This window comes from Corella eumyota, chromosome 7, assembly GCF_963082875.1.
Source record: "Corella eumyota chromosome 7, kaCorEumy4.1, whole genome shotgun sequence".
Classification (NCBI taxonomy): domain Eukaryota; kingdom Metazoa; phylum Chordata; class Ascidiacea; order Phlebobranchia; family Corellidae; genus Corella; species Corella eumyota.
The window spans coordinates 10,952,311-10,974,424 of record NC_137496.1 but is presented as its reverse complement, the minus strand read 5'-3'; the positions used below and the strand labels follow the sequence as shown (position 1 = coordinate 10,974,424).

General features: G+C 30.3%; 5 protein-coding genes across 5 annotated transcripts; 3 read left to right on the top strand and 2 right to left on the bottom strand.

Moving 5' to 3' along the window:
- Positions 1 to 138: 138 nt before the first annotated feature.
- Positions 139 to 2,381, bottom strand: LOC145759141 (uncharacterized). The gene has a single exon (XM_082572898.1). The coding sequence runs from the start codon at positions 2,259 to 2,261 to the stop codon at positions 579 to 581; it is 1,683 nt and encodes a 560-aa protein (XP_082429024.1). The 5' UTR covers positions 2,262 to 2,381; the 3' UTR covers positions 139 to 578.
- Positions 2,382 to 5,502: 3,121 nt separating this feature from the next.
- Positions 5,503 to 12,488, bottom strand: LOC145759456 (E3 ubiquitin-protein ligase znrf2-like). Its single transcript, XM_082573293.1, has 5 exons — positions 12,036 to 12,488; positions 10,969 to 11,064; positions 9,055 to 9,163; positions 8,446 to 8,507; positions 5,503 to 7,000 (listed from the first exon to the last, which is right to left on the bottom strand). The coding sequence occupies exons 1-4, from the start codon at positions 12,427 to 12,429 to the stop codon at positions 8,450 to 8,452; spliced, it is 657 nt and encodes a 218-aa protein (XP_082429419.1). The 5' UTR covers positions 12,430 to 12,488; the 3' UTR covers positions 5,503 to 7,000; positions 8,446 to 8,449.
- Positions 12,489 to 13,346: 858 nt separating this feature from the next.
- LOC145758915 (integrator complex subunit 9-like) lies at positions 13,347 to 17,566 on the top strand. The gene is made up of 19 exons (XM_082572608.1): positions 13,347 to 13,470; positions 13,607 to 13,734; positions 13,847 to 13,913; positions 13,971 to 14,033; positions 14,111 to 14,194; positions 14,318 to 14,373; positions 14,460 to 14,546; positions 14,632 to 14,761; positions 14,861 to 14,950; positions 15,157 to 15,313; positions 15,395 to 15,575; positions 15,867 to 15,970; positions 16,053 to 16,181; positions 16,279 to 16,484; positions 16,583 to 16,669; positions 16,797 to 16,895; positions 16,997 to 17,107; positions 17,215 to 17,271; positions 17,342 to 17,566. The coding sequence occupies exons 1-19, from the start codon at positions 13,462 to 13,464 to the stop codon at positions 17,450 to 17,452; spliced, it is 1,956 nt and encodes a 651-aa protein (XP_082428734.1). The 5' UTR covers positions 13,347 to 13,461; the 3' UTR covers positions 17,453 to 17,566.
- A 561-nt stretch (positions 17,567 to 18,127) lies between these two features.
- LOC145759470 (tetraspanin-1-like) lies at positions 18,128 to 20,286 on the top strand. The gene is made up of 5 exons (XM_082573307.1): positions 18,128 to 18,447; positions 18,688 to 18,885; positions 18,996 to 19,181; positions 19,346 to 19,528; positions 19,712 to 20,286. Exons 1-5 carry the CDS (start codon positions 18,385 to 18,387, stop codon positions 19,868 to 19,870), a joined length of 789 nt encoding a protein of 262 aa, XP_082429433.1. The 5' UTR covers positions 18,128 to 18,384; the 3' UTR covers positions 19,871 to 20,286.
- A 601-nt stretch (positions 20,287 to 20,887) lies between these two features.
- Positions 20,888 to 21,908, top strand: LOC145759785 (N-acetylglucosamine-1-phosphotransferase subunit gamma-like). The gene has a single exon (XM_082573630.1). The coding sequence runs from the start codon at positions 20,999 to 21,001 to the stop codon at positions 21,776 to 21,778; it is 780 nt and encodes a 259-aa protein (XP_082429756.1). The 5' UTR covers positions 20,888 to 20,998; the 3' UTR covers positions 21,779 to 21,908.
- Positions 21,909 to 22,114: the final 206 nt, after the last annotated feature.

Genomic DNA, 22,114 nt, shown 5'->3' with positions numbered 1-22,114 from the left:
ATATACACCATTTTAAAATGTTCTAAAGGTAAAAATGCGGACTTCAATTGACTTATTATAAACTTAACTTAAAAATTAGACATTTTTTAAGTCTTGGCTAATATTATTCCAATTAAGTAAATAATCTAAGTTTATTAATTGAAATTTATTAAAATTAAAAGCACTTGAGATAGATAGAATCAACACCAAGCAAATAACACTGTTAAAAAATAAGAGAAAATCAATCCGAAGTATTCAATATGAACAAATTTAGAGGTTAAAGTAGATTTACTTTTGTAGTGTAAATAATTTATATAACATAAGTTCTTTGGTTTTGGCGCATTTAAACAAATAGTATTGCACAATATAACTTAAACATACGCACAAACGTCGCTCAAACATAAAAAACTTTTATAACTTAACAACGCCAAACAGAATTAAAAACTATACATCAAACGTAAAAGGAATGATTAAATTCATCGACATATTTGTTTCTTTAAGTTAGCTTAAATAATAAAACTCCATAAGCACCATAAAACTGAATTAACACAGTGAAAAAACCTCAATACGTATTTTGGTCAAAAATTTCCAATTTCAAATTAAACAACTTCTAGAAAATATCTCGAATTTTCCATAAAATTAGTATTAGATTCGGGTTTTTCCCCAGTGACGTAACTATATAACGACGGAGTAAGTTTACGTTGAAGCAGAGCCTTCATAATAACTTGAACAGCCAGTGCCATTTGTTCTGCGATATATTGTAAGTCATTAAGTACATTATCGGTCAAACTTCGGAGTTTTTCGACCAACTTTTCACCGGAACATTTAAAATAGTCGTGCAACTTGTCCACTAGATCGCGCACTTCCGCGACCATCCATGACAAGTCACGTGGTACGGAAGAGGAGTGACGTAGGATAAAGCAAGCGGCCGAGTAACTTCGATTCAGCGGGATTCGAACCACGAGCGACTGTTTACAAGAAGTTAAAAGGTTGGACAATCTGGTTTTCGGTAATTTTTCGTTTTGTTTTAAAGTCATTTCTAAAGCTTGCAGAATATGGTCCGGCAGCTGGAATTGAACTCGGAGACTGTGGTCCTCTTCAACAGGATAAACATGAACTACTGTAAATACTTTCTGTGACCTTGCTACGTCATCAGTTGCCTTGGGAACTACGGCATCTTCGGTAAGATCGTTTCCGTTTTCATCGAAACATTCCTCGAGTTCGGGAATCCCCGTTGGAAAACTAATGACGTCACTATCGCTGGACAATGACGTCATACAGCTAGAAGTCGAGTCTGAGCGATGTAGAGTTTCGTCAAGTTCTATAAGTTCATCGTTACTCTGATTCGAGGATAAATAGCGCGCGGTAAACGACATTTTTCTGGTCAACCTTCGTCGTTCTTGTACGTTGTTTAACTCAGCTGAGAACGACATATTTTTCCTCAAAGGGTGAACTGTCTCAAACAACCCGTTCTCACGTAAATACTGCGCAGTCTCTTGGTACGCCTGCGAGCAAAAGTCTTTTAAAATTGGCGGATTTGGCGGGAAAAACATGGTCGTAAGTCGGTACATATTTGATGACGTCATTTGGATGCTTGTGTTAACAAAACTCAGGTCGACCAAAGATTCTTGTCCGTCGTTTCGTGGACAGATATCGCTGTTTCCCGACCATGGAGAAACTGTTATTGTGTCGTGATCGGCGGGTTGATTGTTTGATAACCCCCCATCTACGTACCTCACTCCTCTGTACTTTGGAGGGAAAATCCCTGAGTAGAAAGGCACGAAGCAGCTACATATCAACACCTGGATCAATTCCTCTCGTGTTTTATAATCACTTACAATCACGTTCTTGCCATCTTTTAATCTAGTAAGCGAGATAAATAACTTTCCCGTTGCTCTAATATGGGCATCAACAGGTAGCCCGCCTCTTATATCACGAATCAAAGTTTCATTAAGTTTAAACCCCGGGCTCAACGGTCCTAGATATCTTGACCTTGCGTCGACTACAATCTGCATCGTCCGATGACAGATTTCAGCAAAGCAGACGCCACTTAACAGCATAGCTCCCATAATACTACCAGCTGAGCACCCATATATACGTTTAAAGTTGTGGACAAGGTTAGGGGCATGTTGTTGAAGACAGCTTGCTACTCCAATATGGTATACGCCTAGGAATCCGCAGCCTGAGAAACTTATACTCTGAGGCTTCCCACCAACGTAGATTGTGTTTGAATTAGAACGAGTCTGCTCATTATTATCAAGGGTGCTCGGTAAGACAACCATTTTTGATTAAAAATTAAAACAATTATAAATAAAATCTACAAACAAAGAGTTAACAAAAAGATTTAGATAAAGCCATCAATATAACTTTGACTTATATTGCAATAAAAGACTAGTTTGTACTTTGTATATATCGTATGTTACACCCACATCACCTGTGCAATGCTATATACCTTTAACCGATATTTACAAACAGTTTGTTATAGTTATTGTCACATTAATCCACCCACTTACGCGCAAAGTCCAAATCAGAATATGGCGCAAGCGCAGGTCTCAGGTTTGGGACAACAAAAATATAAGAGGGGTTTAAATGCAAATAAAACATGTCTAAAATATCGATTTTATTGCGTTCTTTTACATAATTAATCATATAAGTAACTGCTATAGGAATTACCTTTTCAATTTGCTATAGAAAGTCGGACTTTTACACAACTTAAAATGATAACAAGTGTTTTAGAATACTACACTAGACAGTTAGACGCGCGACCAAATGGCGCAATCATATGTTGTAAATACTCTCTTTAACTTTTTAATTCCTACTCTAACATGTAAATAACTTACGACAGCTTAAACTACTACATCAGCAAACTTTATAACGAAAATACGGAACAAAAGGTGCCAGGATAAATATAGAAATGGTGTAAATATCTTATACGAAACTTTATCTTCAACTACGCATTTTCTTTGTGTAGTATTTCTTTATTCACATCTTTAAATACAGTCATATAGTTGCCTACGCATAAGCGTATAAATATAACAACGTTAAAGCTATAGTTAACCACTAACGCCTTTATATAACTAGATAACGTATGTTTGACTTGGCCAAATAATGGACATGCTACCGGACGTGACGTAGCTACACCATGTTATCTATCTTAGTCACGTGGTGTTAATATAAACAATAGATTGAACAAAAACACTATTTGACTATGCCACCCGAACAAATGTAAGGTGCTGATTTTTAAACGTATTTTATAAAGAAAAAAGACTACGGTCAGACGGTTTACTCGCTTAGCTTAACTGCTTAATAAAGGCCTGAATGTCGTTTCAAATCTAGATTTTAAACTCCTAAAATTTTACCCTAATATGACTTTATATTTACTATAAACTAACATATACTTTAATCAAGTTCACATGAATTTTAAACGCAGTTCTACTTGACCTATATAACACACACAAGAACATAGACCTTACGCTGGCCTGTCGTTACTATTATGCGCTATCAAACCAAGTTGTGACGTCACAAAAGCCTAGGAGCTACAAGAAAAAAATACGGGCTCCTGTTTGGTTGGTTTTAAGAGGGCGGCGCAAAAACGAACAAAAATGGCGACGACTCGCTGTTTGAAAATCGAACCACGACTGAAAAGCGGGGTAACTGTCGGGCATTCGAGCGAGGTAACTCGAGACTGAAACTTTTGTTTAAACAAGGCGCATACCAGACTGCTTGAAACTCGCTAAAGGTTAACTTTTGTGGGCTCGGTAAGGGCTTGGCCTAAACGACACTTGAGCAAAAAATTAGGCCAATTTTCAGTTGCGGGCGCGAAATTTTAATAAACAAACATTTTATTACGTTTTTGAATTAAATGATGTCATAAAAATAAACAAATAAATTATACTGTTCTGACAAATTACCAAAAATCGAATAAATATTTTTTAACTTTTGAATTTTTAAAAAGCTCATCAAAAGTATTAGGCACCACAAATGGCAAGATAATTATATTTCGTAAAGGCAACATGGCGGCATTGGTGGGGTTGCGGGACTTCTGAAAGCTAAACAAAGACCTAACCCATGTTAAATAATGCCATAAAAAGAAACGAATAAATTGAATAACTAACATCCTGTAGTAATAACGCTAAACATACTGTTTTTGTTTATAGGAAAAAAAATTACAACATTTGTATTAAATTAAAAATAAAATAATTTACATCACATATTTTAGTTCCAAGTAAAAACCACCTCATTTTAAAGTAATTTCAATGACACGGAAAGGTCAAAAAACAAGTTAGAAATATTGAACCTTGCACTATACCTAATCAAACACAAACATTATATAACTTCATCTATATATAACCACATACCAATATAAGTAGGTCAGGGTTGAGGTATAAAAAATATCACATTTTTAAACTTAAAAAAAATTTTAAAAACCACAATTGACATAAAAAAATATTTTAAACTTCTAAACCAATATAGTTACCTTTTTTATTAACCATTATAGAGTAATAACTCAAAAACTTTAACAAATATAATTTTAACGTAGGGTTTTACGTCAATTCTAAGCAAATATAAACAACCAATCGGATCGCTTTATGGTCATGTGATCGGGAAGTTTTTGGAAAAAAATATGAGGTCAATATTTGAACTTTAGCTGGGACTAATAACGCAAACATTATCGACCTTGTTACCTATATTAATACCATGAAATGATTAGTCATTTAACTAAACAGGAACGACTATTTCTAAATATTTGTACATTAAATAATCAGTTTACTTTACTATACTAACATATCATTAATAAAAACCACATGAGCTAGATTACGCATGAGTTAGATTACGCATTAAAATCTGCCCTTCAGAATTTTAATAAAAGCTAAGGCCACTTAATAAGCAAATATATAAATAATAAAATGTTACATATTAAATCACAATTTAAAACTTACTGACTTATATTAGTTAACTGAACTTTTGATTTTAAAAATATAATAAATTTGATGTCGTAAAACGACGAAGTCATCTGCAAAACAACTTAGGAACAACAACAAAAAATAATATGGGTCATATAAGTGTTTATAATCTTTAAAACACTGGTTCACTTAGGTTTGTTTTGCAAAAATTAAGAAAATTGGTTAAAAACAGCTCCAAATTCTGTCTTCAAATCAAAATATTTTTAATTTTAGGACAAAAACGATAATGCTTATGTGAAAATTAGTTTAATTTGTAAAAGTATTGAATAATAAATATATTAACAAAATTTAACACATAACTACTCCATGTCATCATCTAGCGGGCAGAAAAAAAAGCAAACATCCGAGCGGTTTAATCAAAAATTTAAATCCAAAAATCACTGAAATAAACATGGTAAAAATTGACCTAAAATATGTTGCTTTTAAATTTTATACTATATTTATAGCACTTAATGCTTTATAGAACTTAAAACTTATTAAATATTGAAAACAGTTTATTTACAAGTGATAATAAACAGCAAATAATAAGTCATTCAATATCAGGATATTATTAACAAATAAGTACAAAAATTCTTGCAATATAAACGCCAAAAAGTTGGTTTTTAAACAGAAATATACACTTGAAATTTACACAAAGATTTTCTTTATAAAACAAGCAGAAATTTTCATCTTATGTTTGATTTTAAAAGTTATATTAAGTTGGATTATATAGCAAAGCAAGCTGAAACTTGTGATAAGTGATATAGTTTAAGTATTCTAGTTTCTTTTTTGGCAAAGATTTGTTAAAAAATGAACTTTATCAAGAATAACAAAACTCAATATTGATAACTGTATAAAAAAAGTAAAAATTGTTGATTTGTCCTAATTTAACACTGAATTGAGAATGTGCATACAGTGAATTTTAAGTTGTAATCTATGAAAAAATTAATAAAAAAAACCTAAGTTGTCTACAAAGTTAAATAATATAATACTCCAAGCTAGCATAAAGCAAAAGAAAGTAGACAAAAACTTAAGACCAGCAACATATAACAAAAAGGTTAACAATTGGATTTCAATGATTATTTTCCTCATGCACGAATTTCTATAAAAAACCCAATTCAGAATGCGTAGAATAACACAAACAAAAAATTGGTCGTAACCCATTTAAAATAAGTTATAGTATTTTCTTTAAATAACTTTTTTAGTTAAAGTCGAATTAAAAAACATAAAAAAAGCTGGAAAAGACTTAACAGTGGATGTATTTTGCTTTCAATAACGTATATTACAAAAAAAAAATTGATTTTAAAAATTAGTATACGTTAAATGCGGGCTAACAGACATAGACAGTATAACCGATATTAAAATAATAGGAAAGCGCAAGAAACACAGTTAAAATATTTAATGTTGTTCATATCTATGCTGTTTTAAAAAGTCAATGAAACAAAATTGTTAATTAAAGACCATTTTTAAATTTAACCCCGATAGATATGTTAACTTTAAATTTTGCCAATAAAAAATATTTATCTTAATGTTCAAAGCTATTAGTGGTAATTTAATTAATTTTGTGAAGAGCTATAATGATGGGAAGTGGACTTGAAATTTTTGCTTATTTAGTAACATGGCACAGATATTAACAATAACAATATAGCACAGTAAGAATAAAAGATGTTTACAAAAGAATAACATGATAAAAAAAAAAATATAAAAAATTAATTAAAAAAAGTTGGACTTTATAAATATTCTATTTTAATATTTTTTTAGTCTATAAAAATCCTGTTCACAAATTAATTTAAACTAAAATTAATCATGCATTAGACCCACAAAATTGCTCAAAAATATTATTTTTTCGAGAATTAATTAGACATAAATTAAAATAATTCGCCCTAAATTATCTACAAAAAAGTAAAAAATAATTGACGCTTAATGGTTAAAGCCACGTTCGTCACAGTTTTCTTGATTAAATATTTTGTTTTTTTACTGCAAAGAGCTCGCCAAAAATAGTGATAAAGAAGGAAAAAAGAAAGTTTCAGATCAATTAAAAAAATGTGTCAGAAGCTCAGAGTTGCCGTCGTGTAAAACTAAAAATAAATTAAAATTAAAATTTAAAAACAAAAAATCTAAAAATAAAATAAAAATTACTACAAAATAAATTTACTACTATAAAAAATTACTACAAAAATGTCATTTGAAACTGTCTTATATAACTAAGGTAGTGGGTAGTTTTTAATCTCTAAATATTCACTTCATATAAAACAAAATAAAATTTAGAAATCTGCATATAATAGAGATTGGTGGACAATATATATACTAATTAAATAAAACTTCTGTTTGTGGTGCACTTGTTAATTATCAGACAAACATTGTTTATAGTTGCAACTATATTACAATAATTAAAATTCCAGTTAAAAGGTGGGCTATCCACTACTAAAAAGAATCTGTTATGAAACTAAAATATCTTAAACAGCCTTAAAGAGAAAAATTTTTAAACAAGGACATTGTATTACCATGGTATTTCCTCTATAGATTGATTTAAGTATTTTTAGAAACACAGAATGCAAAAATAGATTGTAAAATTCCAATAAAAAACCCACGGCTTTAATAAAACAAAAAATCAATCCAAGTGTAAAGCACTACAAACCTACAAATACATTTTTATTTAAATTTTAAATGTGAAAAAATTTGATAAACTTTTCAAATAACACTTAATGTATATATATATATATGCCTAATTTTAATTTAACTAAATATTATTTAAAAATTAAAGCTTACAGTATATGCTTTTGTCATTTAATTGATTTTATCCAGGCACAAAATTACTACAACAACTGCTCTTAATTGCAAAACATATTTACTAAACAGCTAAACAAAATCAAATCTAATAATAACTTTTAATAAGACAAAAACATACCTAATTCAATTCACGAATATATTTAAAAAAAAAATTCAAGTAAATATATATCAAAGCAATCATACCAATTACAACTGACAGATAGCTGGGTAGCATGTGTTGTTAATTTCATAAATAATTGAAACTGGCAAAAATATTTGAGCAGCAAACGAAATTACGTAACTTAAAATTAACAGGCTTTTATTCTTGTTAAAGGACTTCAAAAAAAAAACTGCTGTTTGTGGTGCGCAGGCAATATTAGGTAAAAGTTGCAACCATATTACAACACTTAAAATTTCAACCATAGGGCAGGCAATTAACTAGTAACTAATTAACCTTTACTGTTTAGTTTTGTCCAGTTAAATTTAAATGTTAATTACTATCATAACAAAAAGTCACATTTTTTAGTAACAAGTGTCAATTTAAATAGTATTCAATAAAAACTGAACCTACAGCAGTATTAGTAACATACTACGTATCCTAACATAGTAGCCTATTTAACATACTGCTAAATTTAATAATTTATTTCTAACATCTTTAAAATTGCTACTACAAAGTTTTTTCTTTATAATTTACATGGTATATTACTGATAGCACTTGATCATGTAAATTAGTAACAAATAAGGTTCAACTTACATTCTTAATCTGGGGGATGTTCCGGGCATGTTTGGCTCTTTGTAAACCATTCTTCAATACAACTAAAACATTCAATAATTAGTTGATTAAAATTATGTTTTTTTTAACAAAATTCTAAACTAAAATTAGACCGGAAGTGTGGTGTAGTGGTTAGTACACTTGGCTGAACTACATGAGGTTCTTGGTTCGATCCTCACTGATTTATGCGGTAGCACCCATAAGTAAGGCAATGTAAATGGTATCAACACCTGCTGAGCCAACTATAGGGCAAGTATAATCTTCAATATCCCAAACTACTGGCAAAGCTAACTCAGGACTGGGTTGGGATAACAGTTGTTACTCTATGTTTAGGCTGTGCACTTGATATTTCCACATCAAAGGTAAATAAATATGAAAAAAAAATTCAAAAAGTCGGTACTAGACTGCAGTACTTTTAAATAGATTTTAATTAGCAATCTTCAATGACAACATTGCTCTCTTCCTTAGGTTGAGAGTTAAATAAATAAATAAGTAAAGCAATTAAGATAAATTGCGGAAATGATTAACTTACTAATATAATACAAACAGACATAAACTTAAATTGAACATTAACACTTTCAAGAGACTTACGGTTTATGGTAAATACAGAGGCAAGGCAGTCTTCCTATTGTTTCTCCCTCCAGAAGATTCTCCAAACAAATTGCACATTCACCACCAATTGAACTGGACAACACATCCTCTGTAAAACATTAAGACAATTATTAACAACATATTAACATAGGATCAGTACTTAAAGGTACATTTTAAATGCTCATGTAAAGCATCCCTAAGTACTTTTTTTATATTTATTGAATTCAATGTAAAAAGGTTGGCTTTACTACCTAAACATAGAGTAACATTTGTTACCCCGACCCAGTCTCAATTTGACTTTGCCAGTTTAGGATATAATTGATTATAGTGACCCGATAATTAAGCTGCTGATTCGGTGTAGTTTCAGCAGGGGTTCATACCGTTTATAGTGTCTTACTCAAAGAGTGCTTCAGCATGAGAGCAGTGGGGATCGAACCCAGAACCTCATGTGGTAAAACCAAGTATTCTTACCACTACACCGACACACCAAGCTTTTAGGATAAATTTTGTTAAAAAAGTTGTTAAAAATTGTTTTAGCGGAACCCAAAAAAAATAATTAAAGTTTAACAATCTTAAGTTGAATTTGTTTAATACCATATAACAACGATATATATTTATAATAAACATTATCACAGCAAACTTTAAGAGTGGAATATATTATAAATACACTAATAATAATATTTTTTAAATTTAATTTGCACTCTGTTTTTATAAAGTAATATAAATATTTAAATATTTAAATATTGTCTGTGTACCGTTTTCCTGTTTTGCAGCTTCAGCATAATTTAAAATTTAATAAATAAAAATTTAATCAATAAAAAATAAATTGGAGAATAGAATCCAAAAAAAAGAAAAACAACAAAGAAAAATTTAAATTATTTATAAGGGAAACTTAACAATAAAAAATACATGTTGTCAATCCAATTTATTACTCTAATCCTTTCAAATTTAATCAAAAGTTAACAAGATTTTAAAAACTACAAAAAACTACCCAAATTTTCACAAAAAATAACGCCCAAAAAAATTAGTAAGAAAATAAATAACTGACATAGTCTGTAAGATATTAATAGCCCCCAATTCCTGGTAGACAAAACAATAAAAAATATCAAATTACATAAGAATATCAAATTACATAATTGGAAACAGTACACCGAACAATTATTGTAAACCACCAAACCAATTGCTTTAAACAAGGAAACGACGCACGTTTGAAACATGTGCCAATAATATGTCAAACACACTCGTACAGAAGTCTTAATAAATTGATTAATGCATGTAAGATTAATGTAAAAAAATATATATTTGTAAACATGTCTATTGTGATAGTTATTTACAAGTGATTTATTAATTTTTATAACTCCTGCATTTCGTTAATTTAGATAATTTATTTTTATATATATATACATACCTTATTAATTTAATGCTATTACATAAATCCTTACAAAATTATCAACTAGTTAATGACAAGAAAATTTAAATATATATAAAAAAAAAACAAACTTACAACCTTATAAAGTACAACAACAAGAAACAAAAACAGAAAGTTTGCAAATTTTTAATCATTTACCGGGCTTCACTATAAAATTATTTTTGTCATTTCCTTATTACACCATTAAATTGTTTATATTATTTATAAAATTTGTATCTAAACCTTGTTTTAAATTCTAACTGGCAGAGCATGTGTAAAACTAAAAAAACACATCTTTATGTCTAAATATAATGGAGTTTAGTGGATAATATATATATATTTATGTCCAATTTATGGTCCTATATAATAAAGCAAAACTGCGGTTTGTTGTGCGTGGGTAAGTTATTGCATGCAAATATTAGTTAAGAGTTGCAACCATATTAAAACAATTAAAATTCCAAGCAGAGGCTATTGACCAGTTGCAATTTAAATGGTTGTTAACTTACCATTATAAGTAACTCGGGGTTTGGTTAAACACATCACAAAGTGGACCTCCACATCTTCAGCGGGGATCATTTTTCCACACATTGGGCATTTTGAGTCTAAAAGTAAAAGCGCCAACTGTTAAAAAATTTTTAAACAAAATAGTTACTAATCTTTTTAATTTAAGTCTAATCTGAGTATAAGTAATAGATCAAGTAGCAAAAAATTTTTCTTACAAAGAATTTTTTCGATACTTAGTCAACGAGTTCTATAAATTCATGTTTATAAATATTATAGCAATTTGAGAGACACGGTATTGCATTTTTAAAAATTTTTAAACCATTAGACACGTCTAGGCATGTCTCTTTAGTTGTGATAACGATTAGCGGTTACTAACTTTTAAATTATGACTTTATATATATGCCAGTACCAGGATTCAACCTAATTTGTTTTCAATAAAAATTTATTTAAAATTTGTCCAAACCCTAGTTTTGACAAATATTCACGTGGTTTATCGGATAAAAAAGCATTACAGCATTTACAAGTTGTAACACTATGACGTCATACAACAGACCCTAAGTAGGTTACACTAAAGTTGAGTCAAACTCACATGTCTGTTAATATGTCATGATTTTAACCAGACCGTGAGTAAACAAACCTATCTTATGTAAACCTACTAACATAAACTTTAGCCTAATACAAAACAAAAACTAAAATTTAATAGTATTTGTTACATAAAAGCTGAAAAATAAATGCCTTATATATAAATTATTGTTCATAATGTGTATTTATTATAACAGGAGCTTGTAGTAAACAAAAGTTAAATGTAAATATATCAATAGTTTCTAGTGCTATGAACAATTGCTTACTTACAATAAAAATGGCATAGGTATTAGAAATGGCACAAATCCACTATTAATAAATTAATTTTTTTATAAAACCAATCTTAATCAAACAAAATTTACCAAATTTGTCCTAATCCTATCATTACATCTTTTTACTACAGTTGCAACCGTATTTAAAATAACCAGATTATAAACAATTTAACAAAACAACTTCATATAACCTTTTACAAAAAAAATGAATCTACCTCTCATAGATCGCACCAAGTATTGCGGAAGAGAATGAGCCATGTTCCCTCCTCCTCTCACCATCACTCTTGCTCTTTCATCATCCGGAGAGCTATCACTATCATGAAGAGGACTTGCATAAAACCATCCTACTCCGTTCCTCGGAATCCTTAACCCAGTTTCAATCGCAGAGTTTGCACGCATTAAACGTCCTTGTTGATTACCCTCAAGGTTAAAATCAAAGTTATTAAGTCTTAATTGTCGGCTTCGAGACCCCCCATTATGATGAACAGTATGAGTTATATGAGATGAGGTCGCGACCCCCCCGTTTCTTCGAGATGTGGTTGATCCTCCTCGTTCGTTAAAAGCTTGGGATCTCGGAGGAGTCTGCTCCGAGCTTAATTTTCCTCCCATTTCAAATTTTAAGTTGTTTCTAATAACACCATGTTGTTAATCGCAAATATAAAAATCACTAAGTCTAAAAAAAGAAATTAAATTAATATTTTACAAAATAATTGCAACAGATTATAAAAAACGAAATGTTGGCAACAAAACTTTATTTTATCATCTAAAAAAAACATCTTTGCATACCCTATTCAGACCTCTTAAGGTAAAATACTAAAATTTAATACATTTTAGACATTAAAAAAATAAATACATCAAACTAATACCGCATAAGGTTAAACGAATGGAAAAGTAAATGATTTTAAAAAAACTAAAATTCGAAATTGCTAAAGTCCAAAAAAACAAAAATCCAAAACTTCGAATGGTTAAAATTCAAAAGATTTTAGACAAATGATTAGTAAGTATTATTATTACAAAAGTTTAGCCACAAATAACTTCAAACATAAAACTATTTTAAGATTTTTTTAAAATAAACAAATCGTAAAACCGTTTCGTTAGCGCGTGGCAACAAAAGGAACTAGACTAAAATAATTTCGTCGATGTAGTAACAAACTTCGTCAATAGTTAAGTACTTCCAGAAATTAAAATAAACTATAAATTCACTTAATTAAAACATATATCTATTACTAAAAACTGTTAATATAACATTTGTAAAACTATTTGATAATAAAATAACCCTATTTATATATATTAAAGTTAATTTAAAAACGTAATAATAATTTATTTTTAATATTTTGGAAACACGTTAAACTATACCTTGCCAATAAAATACAAAAAGACAAAATTTAAAAAAACTCGCTAACTAATTATTGCAGAAAAATACCAACGTTTAAAAAAATTTTTTAATGATGATTTATATTATTATTAATGAATTTAAAAGTATAAACTTTAATAAATTATTATTAATTATGATTATTCAACCGCAGTAAAAATTTCATAAAGGGAATTTCCCTTGTGTTTTGGTTAGTTACGTTTTTAATGTTTACTATCTGACCATACAACTTTAAAATTCTGTTAAAAAACTGGTTAAGCTTATACAAAATGAGATTGGTAAGCTACATAACATTCTAATACATTCCTTTACTTATTTTTTAAACTTTAATGTACACATTTAAACGACAATGAGCTTACACTTGTTAAATCTGTATACGTTCTGACGTTTCTTAAATTTTTGTTTTTTTTGTAGTACAATTTATCAGCGAGTGACAGTAGCCCTTGTATAGTGTTAAGATTTAAATCATGCACTATCATGTTGGATTGCCCTTTAAACTTTTCATCTGTTTATAGTTTTTTACCTCATACACATATTGCCAGGTAACTATTTTAACTTTAAATGTTTCTCTGATTCAAATAAATTCTTAAGTTTAAAAACCAGTGATATTATTTTTTAACAATTATGTAAATAATCTTAAACTTTATTAAACAGAACAAGAATAGATAACTTGCATTCAAAATCAATCAAAGATCAAAATGGAAAAGTTGTTTCAACTACAGTAAGTTTATTTTGATTTTATAATGTAATAAATAATTTTGCGTTTATTTTAATTTAGGAAATAAAAGAGAACTGTGGAAATTATTTCGTGGACAGCATGCCTGAATTCTCAATACCTGAAGTAAGATTTAATTATTTTCCTAATAAAACACTCAACCTTAGAACTTTTTTATTTTACAAAATTTGTTTTACTTTTAGACTGAAATGCTTGACTTAAGATCTGTTGATGCAATATTGATCACAAACTCTGGTAGTATGTTAGCTCTTCCATATATAACTGAGGTAAATACGAAGTGTACAAACAAATCAATTATTAGTAACAAAAAAATCAAATTTTTAGTATTTTTTATAGAAAATTTATTGTTAAAAAGTTTTCAAAACTTTAATCTTTTTTCATGTTTAAAGTATTGTGGATTTACTGGGACAATATATGCAACAGAACCTGCACATCAAATGGGAAGGTATAACATAATTTAAAAATTTTATTCCCAATTAGTTGTTATATGCAGAGTTGTTTAACAAATTTATGTCGACAAAAACTTTTCAGATTATTAATGGAAGAACTCGTTGAATACTGTCACCGTGTGTCCACTTCAAAAACTGCCACCAAGTGGAAAGATCAACAATTTAGAAAGTAGAAAAATTAAATGTGTATCAATAATTTATAAAGTAAACTTTACAAAGCAACATACCCAGTTAAGCTAAATTCTGTGTAACAGACATTTGCCATCAGCTTTAAGCCAACTGTTGGAGAATAATGATGCTGACTCATGGAAGAGTTGTTACAGTTTGGATGACTTGCATTCCTCTTTATCCAGTGTTCATAAAGTCAGCTATGCTGAAAATTTTGTAAGTCAAATATATTAAAGTCATGTATATGTTCAAACTGTAGGTGCCTGTGATTGGTTTTGAGTAAAAAATTTCATTATGTTACTCTTACATTTTTAGAGTATATTTGGAGCTTTAAATGTAGCAGCTTACAGCTCAGGATATCATCTTGGAAGTTGTAACTGGGTGATATCATCAGATTATGAGAAGGTATGTTGCAAAAACTACTAAAACTTTACAACAAAAGTTTTTAAATGTGTTAATATAATGTAAACTGCTTGCTACTTCAAGAAGTAATCTTTGGGCCAACATTTCTATTGGCCAAAAAAACTAACAACCTAATATTTGCTTTATTGAATAAAAAAGCTTTAAAATTTTAGACCCCCACTAATCATATTTTTTCCACTATGCTGTAGGTTGTGTATCTCTCTGGTAGTTCCTCTTTAACTACCCATCCTCAACCTTTCGACCCCAAGTTTCTAACCAATAGCGATCTTCTAATATTCACTGGGTTGTCTCAAGCACCCACCCATAACCCCGACAATACTCTGGCAGAATTTTGCTCCTGTCTGGGTAAGAAAAAAATGCGACGTTGTTGAGTTAGATTTTTTTAACTACATTAAGTGTGTTATAAAATGCAATAATCTTTTACAGCAAAGACTCTAAAAAATGGTGGCAATGTTCTGATACCCTGTTTGCCAACTGGTTTAATATACGACCTGCTTGAGTGCTTGCTCAATTACATGGAGAGTTCAAACCTCATAAATATTCCAATTTATCTGATTTCACCAAGTGCTAAAGCATCATTGGGTCTCTCACAAATATATGCAGAATGGTTGGACTTTAATTTCATTGACTTTCTTAATTTGCTTTGTTTTGTTTTGTATATATTCTTATCCTCGATGTGGGAAGGATAATTTAATTATGCTGCTGATGAAGTGCTGGTTCAGCAGGTGTGGTGTAGCAAGAGTTCTTACCACTAAACCACGCTGCCGGTCAACCTTTGTCAGAAGTGGGATTCGAACCCACGCCTCCATTCGGAGACCCTTTAAATTCGCTACCATCTGAACAGTATGTTCTTATACCATTTGTATCTTACATGGACGTATTATTATTTTTACCACAGGCTACACCCTAAGAGACAGAACAAAGCATATCTTCCCGAAGTTCCATTTTCACATGATGACCTTATTGAACTTGGAAGACTAAAAGTTGTATCTCAAATACATGGTAAGTAGAAAGAGACCTGTGTATAAATTGATCAGTTATTTGTATCATATTTTCCAATCTTTTAACAATTTCTTCTCTGTAGATCGAAGTTTAACAACTTTTAAGAAACCGTGTATAGTGTTTGCTGGTCATCCCTCTTTAAGGTTTGGAGATGCCATTCCTTTCATTGAAATGTGGAGAAATAATGCAGCTAATTCCATCATCTTCGTTGGTAATTGCTAATTTTAATACTTGATATGACCATGGGCAGTAGTAATAGCCATACAACAGTATTGGAAAAAATGTGATTTTTTTTTGAATTTTTTTAGAGCCAAATTTTTCATACTTGGAAGCCCTTTCTCCCTATCAACCAATGACAGCTCGTACTTTCTACTTCCCGATTGACACACGGACCAATCACCAAGCTGCATCCCGCATTATTAATGACTTAAAACCACGACATCTAGTGGTGCCGGGAAGTTACATGAAGCCACCACTTGGAGCACCACATAGAAGCGATCTTAAACTTAATACTGTAAAAATATTGTTTTTTGGATTGGGTTGTGTGTCGAAAAATCCCTTTATTTCTTTTTTTGTAATGGAATGACATAAAATTTATTTTATTTTTTCTAGGAATGTATGCCAACAGTGCTTGATTGGAACTCAACATTGCAACTAAAGATTAAAAGAAAGTTGGAAAAAGTGTTTTTAGAACCAGAGGTATATCTATTATTTGTGCTAATTATGATATAAAGTTGCTTATGGTCTTCAGATAAAAGAGCTGACTCCGTAGCCACATTGCACGGTTACTTGTTTAACCGAGCCAAATCTTTAATATTGTTTTTAGTTATCTGCTTCCCTTTCCCCAATTGAAGTAAAGCCGGGAGTTTTGTTTGCACCAATATCAGCTCAAATAAGCACAAGGGACAATAAACATACTCTAAAGGTAAAAGGCTGTAATAACTGAAAAAAATGGTGATGTTTTTGTTTAACTAATTTTATATGTAAATATTCATGTAACATATGAATAAACTCATCATTATTTAGGCTATCCACAAAAGAACAACAAGTAGAAAGCGAAAATTACACGAAGATGTCCATCGACCTGTTTTGAATGGAAATTTGGATGAAAAAGCAGTGGTGGATAGCTTAATCAAGGTAAGCTAATACACAATAATGTTGGCTTAAGGAAAATGCCTCTAAGTTAAACTTTATTCCCATTTACCCACTTTATAACAATAGCTAATTGTTTGTTTTCTGATAAGGGTGGATTTCCAAATGCCAAACTAGAAGAAAGCTCAGCTGGAAAAATTATTATTTTGGTAATTATTGTTACTCATTACATAAAGAATTTTGTTATGATTTAGTGATTCCAAATTATTTTAATTTTAGCAAGATGCAGTGATTCAAATGGACAAGTTTTCCACCCATATCGTTTGTGAGGGAAGCCCTGTTTTGCGGGAAAAACTGAGAGATATTTTGTTAAAGAATTTGAAGCGATAAATCATATTTCAATAAAACTTTAATTCTGCCAGTTTGTTACAAATAACAAACCTATTATATTACTTCTTTTTTTGTTAAAGTTGTAATATTATCTATCTGTGTAATACAATTAACGAGAAATACCTTTGGTCTTATTTTTTATCATAGGGGCAGCTTTTATACCAGCAAGTTTTTTACGGAAAATTTAAAATTTTTAAGCTACAAATTTTGTAATACAAATTACAACTTGAAACTTTTGACATTTTGTATAAAAACCTTATTAAATAAAGTTTTAAATCGAGCAGTTTCGTCAAATGTAGTAAATTAACTTCGTATACCTTTTTAAAACAAATTTTGGGGTGGTAGATTTTGTGATAGCTAGTGAAAACACAAAATTGAAGTATAATACACTATGTTACATATACCCATACAATATACAACATAGGAAACCCCAAGAAAGGCTATTGTCATCGGGTTGTTAAACAAAACAATATTTTGTAACTGAATCCCTAACCACATGATTGATTCCTTTCATCAGAAATTGTAACTTCTTTTGTTTTAAAAGATCCCAAGAAACTGTAAGAAAAACAAAATCCAAACATAACAACAAGAATCAAATTTAAACAAAAGTTTTTAAATGTTGTGTAATAGAAAGGTTGTGTCACTTCGTTTCTCAAATGAAGAACACTTAGTTGTTGATCTGGTGAAGAGGTTCATAAAACTAACAGTTCACTTCTACATTGTACAGTATCTTTAGCGAATTCTTATATACTGGACTAACTACATAAATTAAAGCTGAGCCGGGATATTAACCAATAAATTACAATTTTTTCAAGAATGTTCAGAACAACGATTTTTTTTTAGTTGCTTTTTGTTCTAAACTAAACGCTTTTTTTAACAGAATTTTTTTGGTATATGATTTTTGTTTACGATTAAATAAATAAACAAACAAGATGGAAAAAAAGGGGTACAAGAGATGCAAGAATTTGATGATCTTCTTCAACACCTTGTTCTTGGTATGTTATTAATGTTGGTAATGATCATTTTATGTAATCAGATTTCAAGAGAAAATTTTAAACCATGTCAAAAAAGGCTGAAGGTCATGTTTTAAATCATTAAATTGGATCACAAATGCAATAAATTGCTATTTAGTTGCTATTGGTTAAAAATTTCTGTGTAAAAAAACTGATCAAAAAATAAGAGCTTTCCCCTCTTAAATTTGGAAATTATAAATATATTTTTCCGTTTACTAACAGCTCGGAGGGATGGCAATCACGGGACTGGGTATTTGGATAGTAGTTGACTTTGCCTCCTTCAGTGCAACTCTACAAGCAAGCAGTTTATTGTTTCAGTATGCTGCTTACATTGCTATCGGTGTTGGTGGTTTAACCATGTTCATCTCAATTTTAGGTTGTATTGGAGCTCTGAAGGAAATCAAGTGTCTCTTGGTCATTGTAAGTCATGACAGGGGTGTATTGGTTAAGAACTTTATGGGAAAACTAGTAATTAAAGGGACAGAAATGTTAAGGAAAAGAGATACTAAAGCTTGATAATTTTCTTTTAGTTTATTGTGATCTTGTGCCTTCTCATTATTGCCGAGTTGGGAATCGTCGTTCTTGCTTTTGCATTTACAGCCCAGTTCCAAACACTTGTCGCTGGTGGGGCACTGTTAACTATTCAACAAGATTATGGGACAACAAGCACCTTTGGAGTTGGGGTTACGCAGGCGTGGGACACAACCCAAGGACTGGTAAGAAAAGTTACCTTTTCCATAATTTCTGAAGGTCAATTTTACGGCCTGATAATCATAGAGTAATTTTAATGGCAAAAACACAAAAGACCAGGTTTAAAAGAAGCTTAAAGGTTTCATTTAAGAATAAAAAGTTATTTAACAGCCTTGTTTCTTTTGTTTAGTTTAAATGTTGTGGTTATAATGCCGGGGAAGACTACACTGGAAGCTTTTATGCCAGCACAAACTCAAACACCCGACCATGGCCACTTTCTTGTTGTGCTTTGAGCCCGACAGGGGGTTATGTTGACAGTGCAGCATGTGTAGGTTCCCCCAATGTGTCCCCAACAAACACTTATGCATTGACGGTAAGTTTGAATAATTTTAGAACCTCATTTTTGTAGAAGAATGTTGTTTAAATTACGTTGAATGTACAATGTTGGCTTAAAATAAGATGTCTTTCTTTAGAATGCCTTGTTTATATCACATAACTCATTAGATTTGACTTAAAATTAAATTTGTAGTTATTTTAACAGTTTTAATTTTACCAGGGTTGTAGCGCTTCTATCCAGAACTTAGTGACCATGTATGCAACATGGATTGGAGGAGTGTCGGCTGGGGTGTTGCTTCTGCAAATACTTGCCGTGACTTTTGCTTGTTGTGTCTCGAGCAACATTGGAAAACACAATCGCGTCGACACATGGAGTTAATTCCTTTGTTTGGGAGTTGATCAATGTAAAATATAAACTAAACTTTAAACACAATCTGTAAATTGTTTTTTACAATATTTTTTTAGTTTTCTACATTTTTATATCAAGTCTTTATGGCACAATAAAAAAAAATTAAATGCCTAAAAAAATAATTTTGTGTTATTTTAACTCTGTTGTTTATCTACTTTTATGTATTTTTATAACACTTTAAATGCAAATGATGAGCACTGTGCCTTGTTAATAACTTAATGTTTTTTATGTTAGATTTTACAATAATAGAGTTATCGAAAAAATTGTGTTAATTCGTATATATTAAAAAAGTTTCTGAAATATTTTAAATGTAAAGTGCTTTAAGTGATATTTATCGTGCTTAAACGAAAAAAAATGTTTTGTTTCTGTAAATAAATAATGTCTGTTACAAATGTTTTTTAAAAGTTATTTATAAAATTAGAAAGGTTGCTTATTTTGTTTAGCAGTGTTTTTTTTGTATATATCTTTATCCTCGATGTGGGAAAGTCGAATGCGTGACTTAAACACAGAGTAACATCAGTTACTCCGACCCAGTCTCGAGTTGCCTGTGGCAGTTTGGGATATAGATTATAATTGCCCGATATTTATACTGCTGATTAAGTGCTGGCTCAGCAGAAGTTTTTACCATTTATAGCACCTTACTCAAGGGTGCTACAGCATGAGATTGCTGGGGATTAAACCCACAAACTCATTGTGGTGTAGCAAGTGTTCTTACCACTACACCCCGCTGCGGGTTTTTGGTTACAATATTACATCAATATTTAGAATTAAATAAAACTAATTTATGTAATATTTTGGCAAAACTTTATAGATACGTTTGTATAGCGCTCTAATCTGTTTGCATTTAATTGTCGTTTCGCTTTAGTTCGATCACGTTTGTTTTACGTTTCGGTTTAGTTCGTTTGCAATTGTTTTGCGTTTCGCTTTAGTTCGTATATTTTACGTTTCGCTTTAGTTCGTTTACATTTGTTGTGCGTTTCGCTTAAGTTTGTCATTAAATGAAGTTATTCTGTTTTTTCATTCAAATTAGGTGATTACCTATTTTTAGTCTGCCTTGTTGGCAAATTTTATTAAATTATTAAACCAACAACTAAAACAATGATTTTAAACCACATTTGGTTTGTGTTGTTAAGTATCCATGTAACAAATGTCACCAGTGAGTATGTGCAGATGAAAATTGTTGATGAAATCTCAAATTATGGTTGGAACGCACCCGGACCTGACACTAAAACAAAACTAAACCCGAAAACAAAACCAGCAATTTTTTCAGGGCCTTTGCAATTCGAAAACATTGCAAATAAATGCTTTACATACCTAGAAGAAGATTATAAATATGAGTTTTGTCCGTTTAACAACATAACACAACATGAACGGACGCTAAGATGGAACCCCTACAGTGGGATACTTGGTATATGGAAAGGCTGGGAAATAAAAAATAACACTTTTACGGCAATGCTAATGTCCGATGGTGATGACTGTGAAAAAACAAGCCGAAGTGTTAAAGTAATAATGCACTGTGGGACAAGTAACAATATAACATCTGTTAAAGAACCAATAAAATGTAATTATGAGTTGAAATTTGCAACACCGTTAGTTTGCCATAAAGACTCTATGCTTGTTTATCCAGTTTTAAACCCAGTATTTCGCCAGCGCTGGGATGAAATAGCACAAGATTATCACGATGGAATTTACACTGAAAAAGGATATAACAACAAACTACATAAAATATTCTTTGAGGCAGGGCTGGTTGCGTTAAAAGAGGAGAATTCAATTAAAGATAGTTTTAAACCATTTACATCTTTGTCGGTATGTAATTCGGAATATCAGGAATTGTTACAAGAAGTTGAAAAATTAAAACAACAACTTAGCGAAAAATAACCTTAACACTGTTTTATAATAAATATGACAATTCTTGAACTGTTGTATTATTTATATTTAATTGCTGGTAATTTTAACTCTTTCTTTTTATCTATTGGTTGTATTTATGAAATAAATGAGATAAAACATACTTGTAATCTGTAGGCAATTTAAACAACTTTAAAATATCGAAGATAAGTTACTAAATGGTATAAAAATGTAACCCCTATTCTATACATCATTGTTTTAACCCTTACCAACCAATTTAAAATCATTCAAGCAATATATCTAAATATTTTTAAAAACTATAATTTTTTTTATTTCAAATATAAGAGAATACATACTTGTCAACGTTTT

What these genes read in the sequence shown, in the direction of transcription:
- LOC145759141 (XM_082572898.1), bottom strand. Translation starts at nt 2,261, where the DNA reads ATGGTTGTCTTACCGAGCACCCTTGATAATAATGAGCAGACTCGTTCT.
- LOC145759456 (XM_082573293.1), bottom strand. Translation starts at nt 12,429, where the DNA reads ATGGGAGGAAAATTAAGCTCGGAGCAGACTCCTCCGAGATCCCAAGCT. An exon ending in CTTGGTGCGATCTATGAGAG is followed by an intron (nt 11,065 to 12,035) that starts GTAGATTCATTT and finishes TTTTACTTTTAG; the next exon opens with ACTCAAAATGCCCAATGTGT. An exon ending in ACCCCGAGTTACTTATAATG is followed by an intron (nt 9,164 to 10,968) that starts GTAAGTTAACAA and finishes AATGTTTTACAG; the next exon opens with AGGATGTGTTGTCCAGTTCA.
- LOC145758915 (XM_082572608.1), top strand. An exon ending in CTGAATTCTCAATACCTGAA is followed by an intron (nt 14,034 to 14,110) that starts GTAAGATTTAAT and finishes TTTTACTTTTAG; the next exon opens with ACTGAAATGCTTGACTTAAG. An exon ending in AAAGATCAACAATTTAGAAA is followed by an intron (nt 14,547 to 14,631) that starts GTAGAAAAATTA and finishes TCTGTGTAACAG; the next exon opens with ACATTTGCCATCAGCTTTAA.
- LOC145759470 (XM_082573307.1), top strand. Translation starts at nt 18,385, where the DNA reads ATGGAAAAAAAGGGGTACAAGAGATGCAAGAATTTGATGATCTTCTTC. An exon ending in TCAAGTGTCTCTTGGTCATT is followed by an intron (nt 18,886 to 18,995) that starts GTAAGTCATGAC and finishes ATTTTCTTTTAG; the next exon opens with TTTATTGTGATCTTGTGCCT. An exon ending in CAAACACTTATGCATTGACG is followed by an intron (nt 19,529 to 19,711) that starts GTAAGTTTGAAT and finishes TAATTTTACCAG; the next exon opens with GGTTGTAGCGCTTCTATCCA.
- LOC145759785 (XM_082573630.1), top strand. Translation starts at nt 20,999, where the DNA reads ATGATTTTAAACCACATTTGGTTTGTGTTGTTAAGTATCCATGTAACA.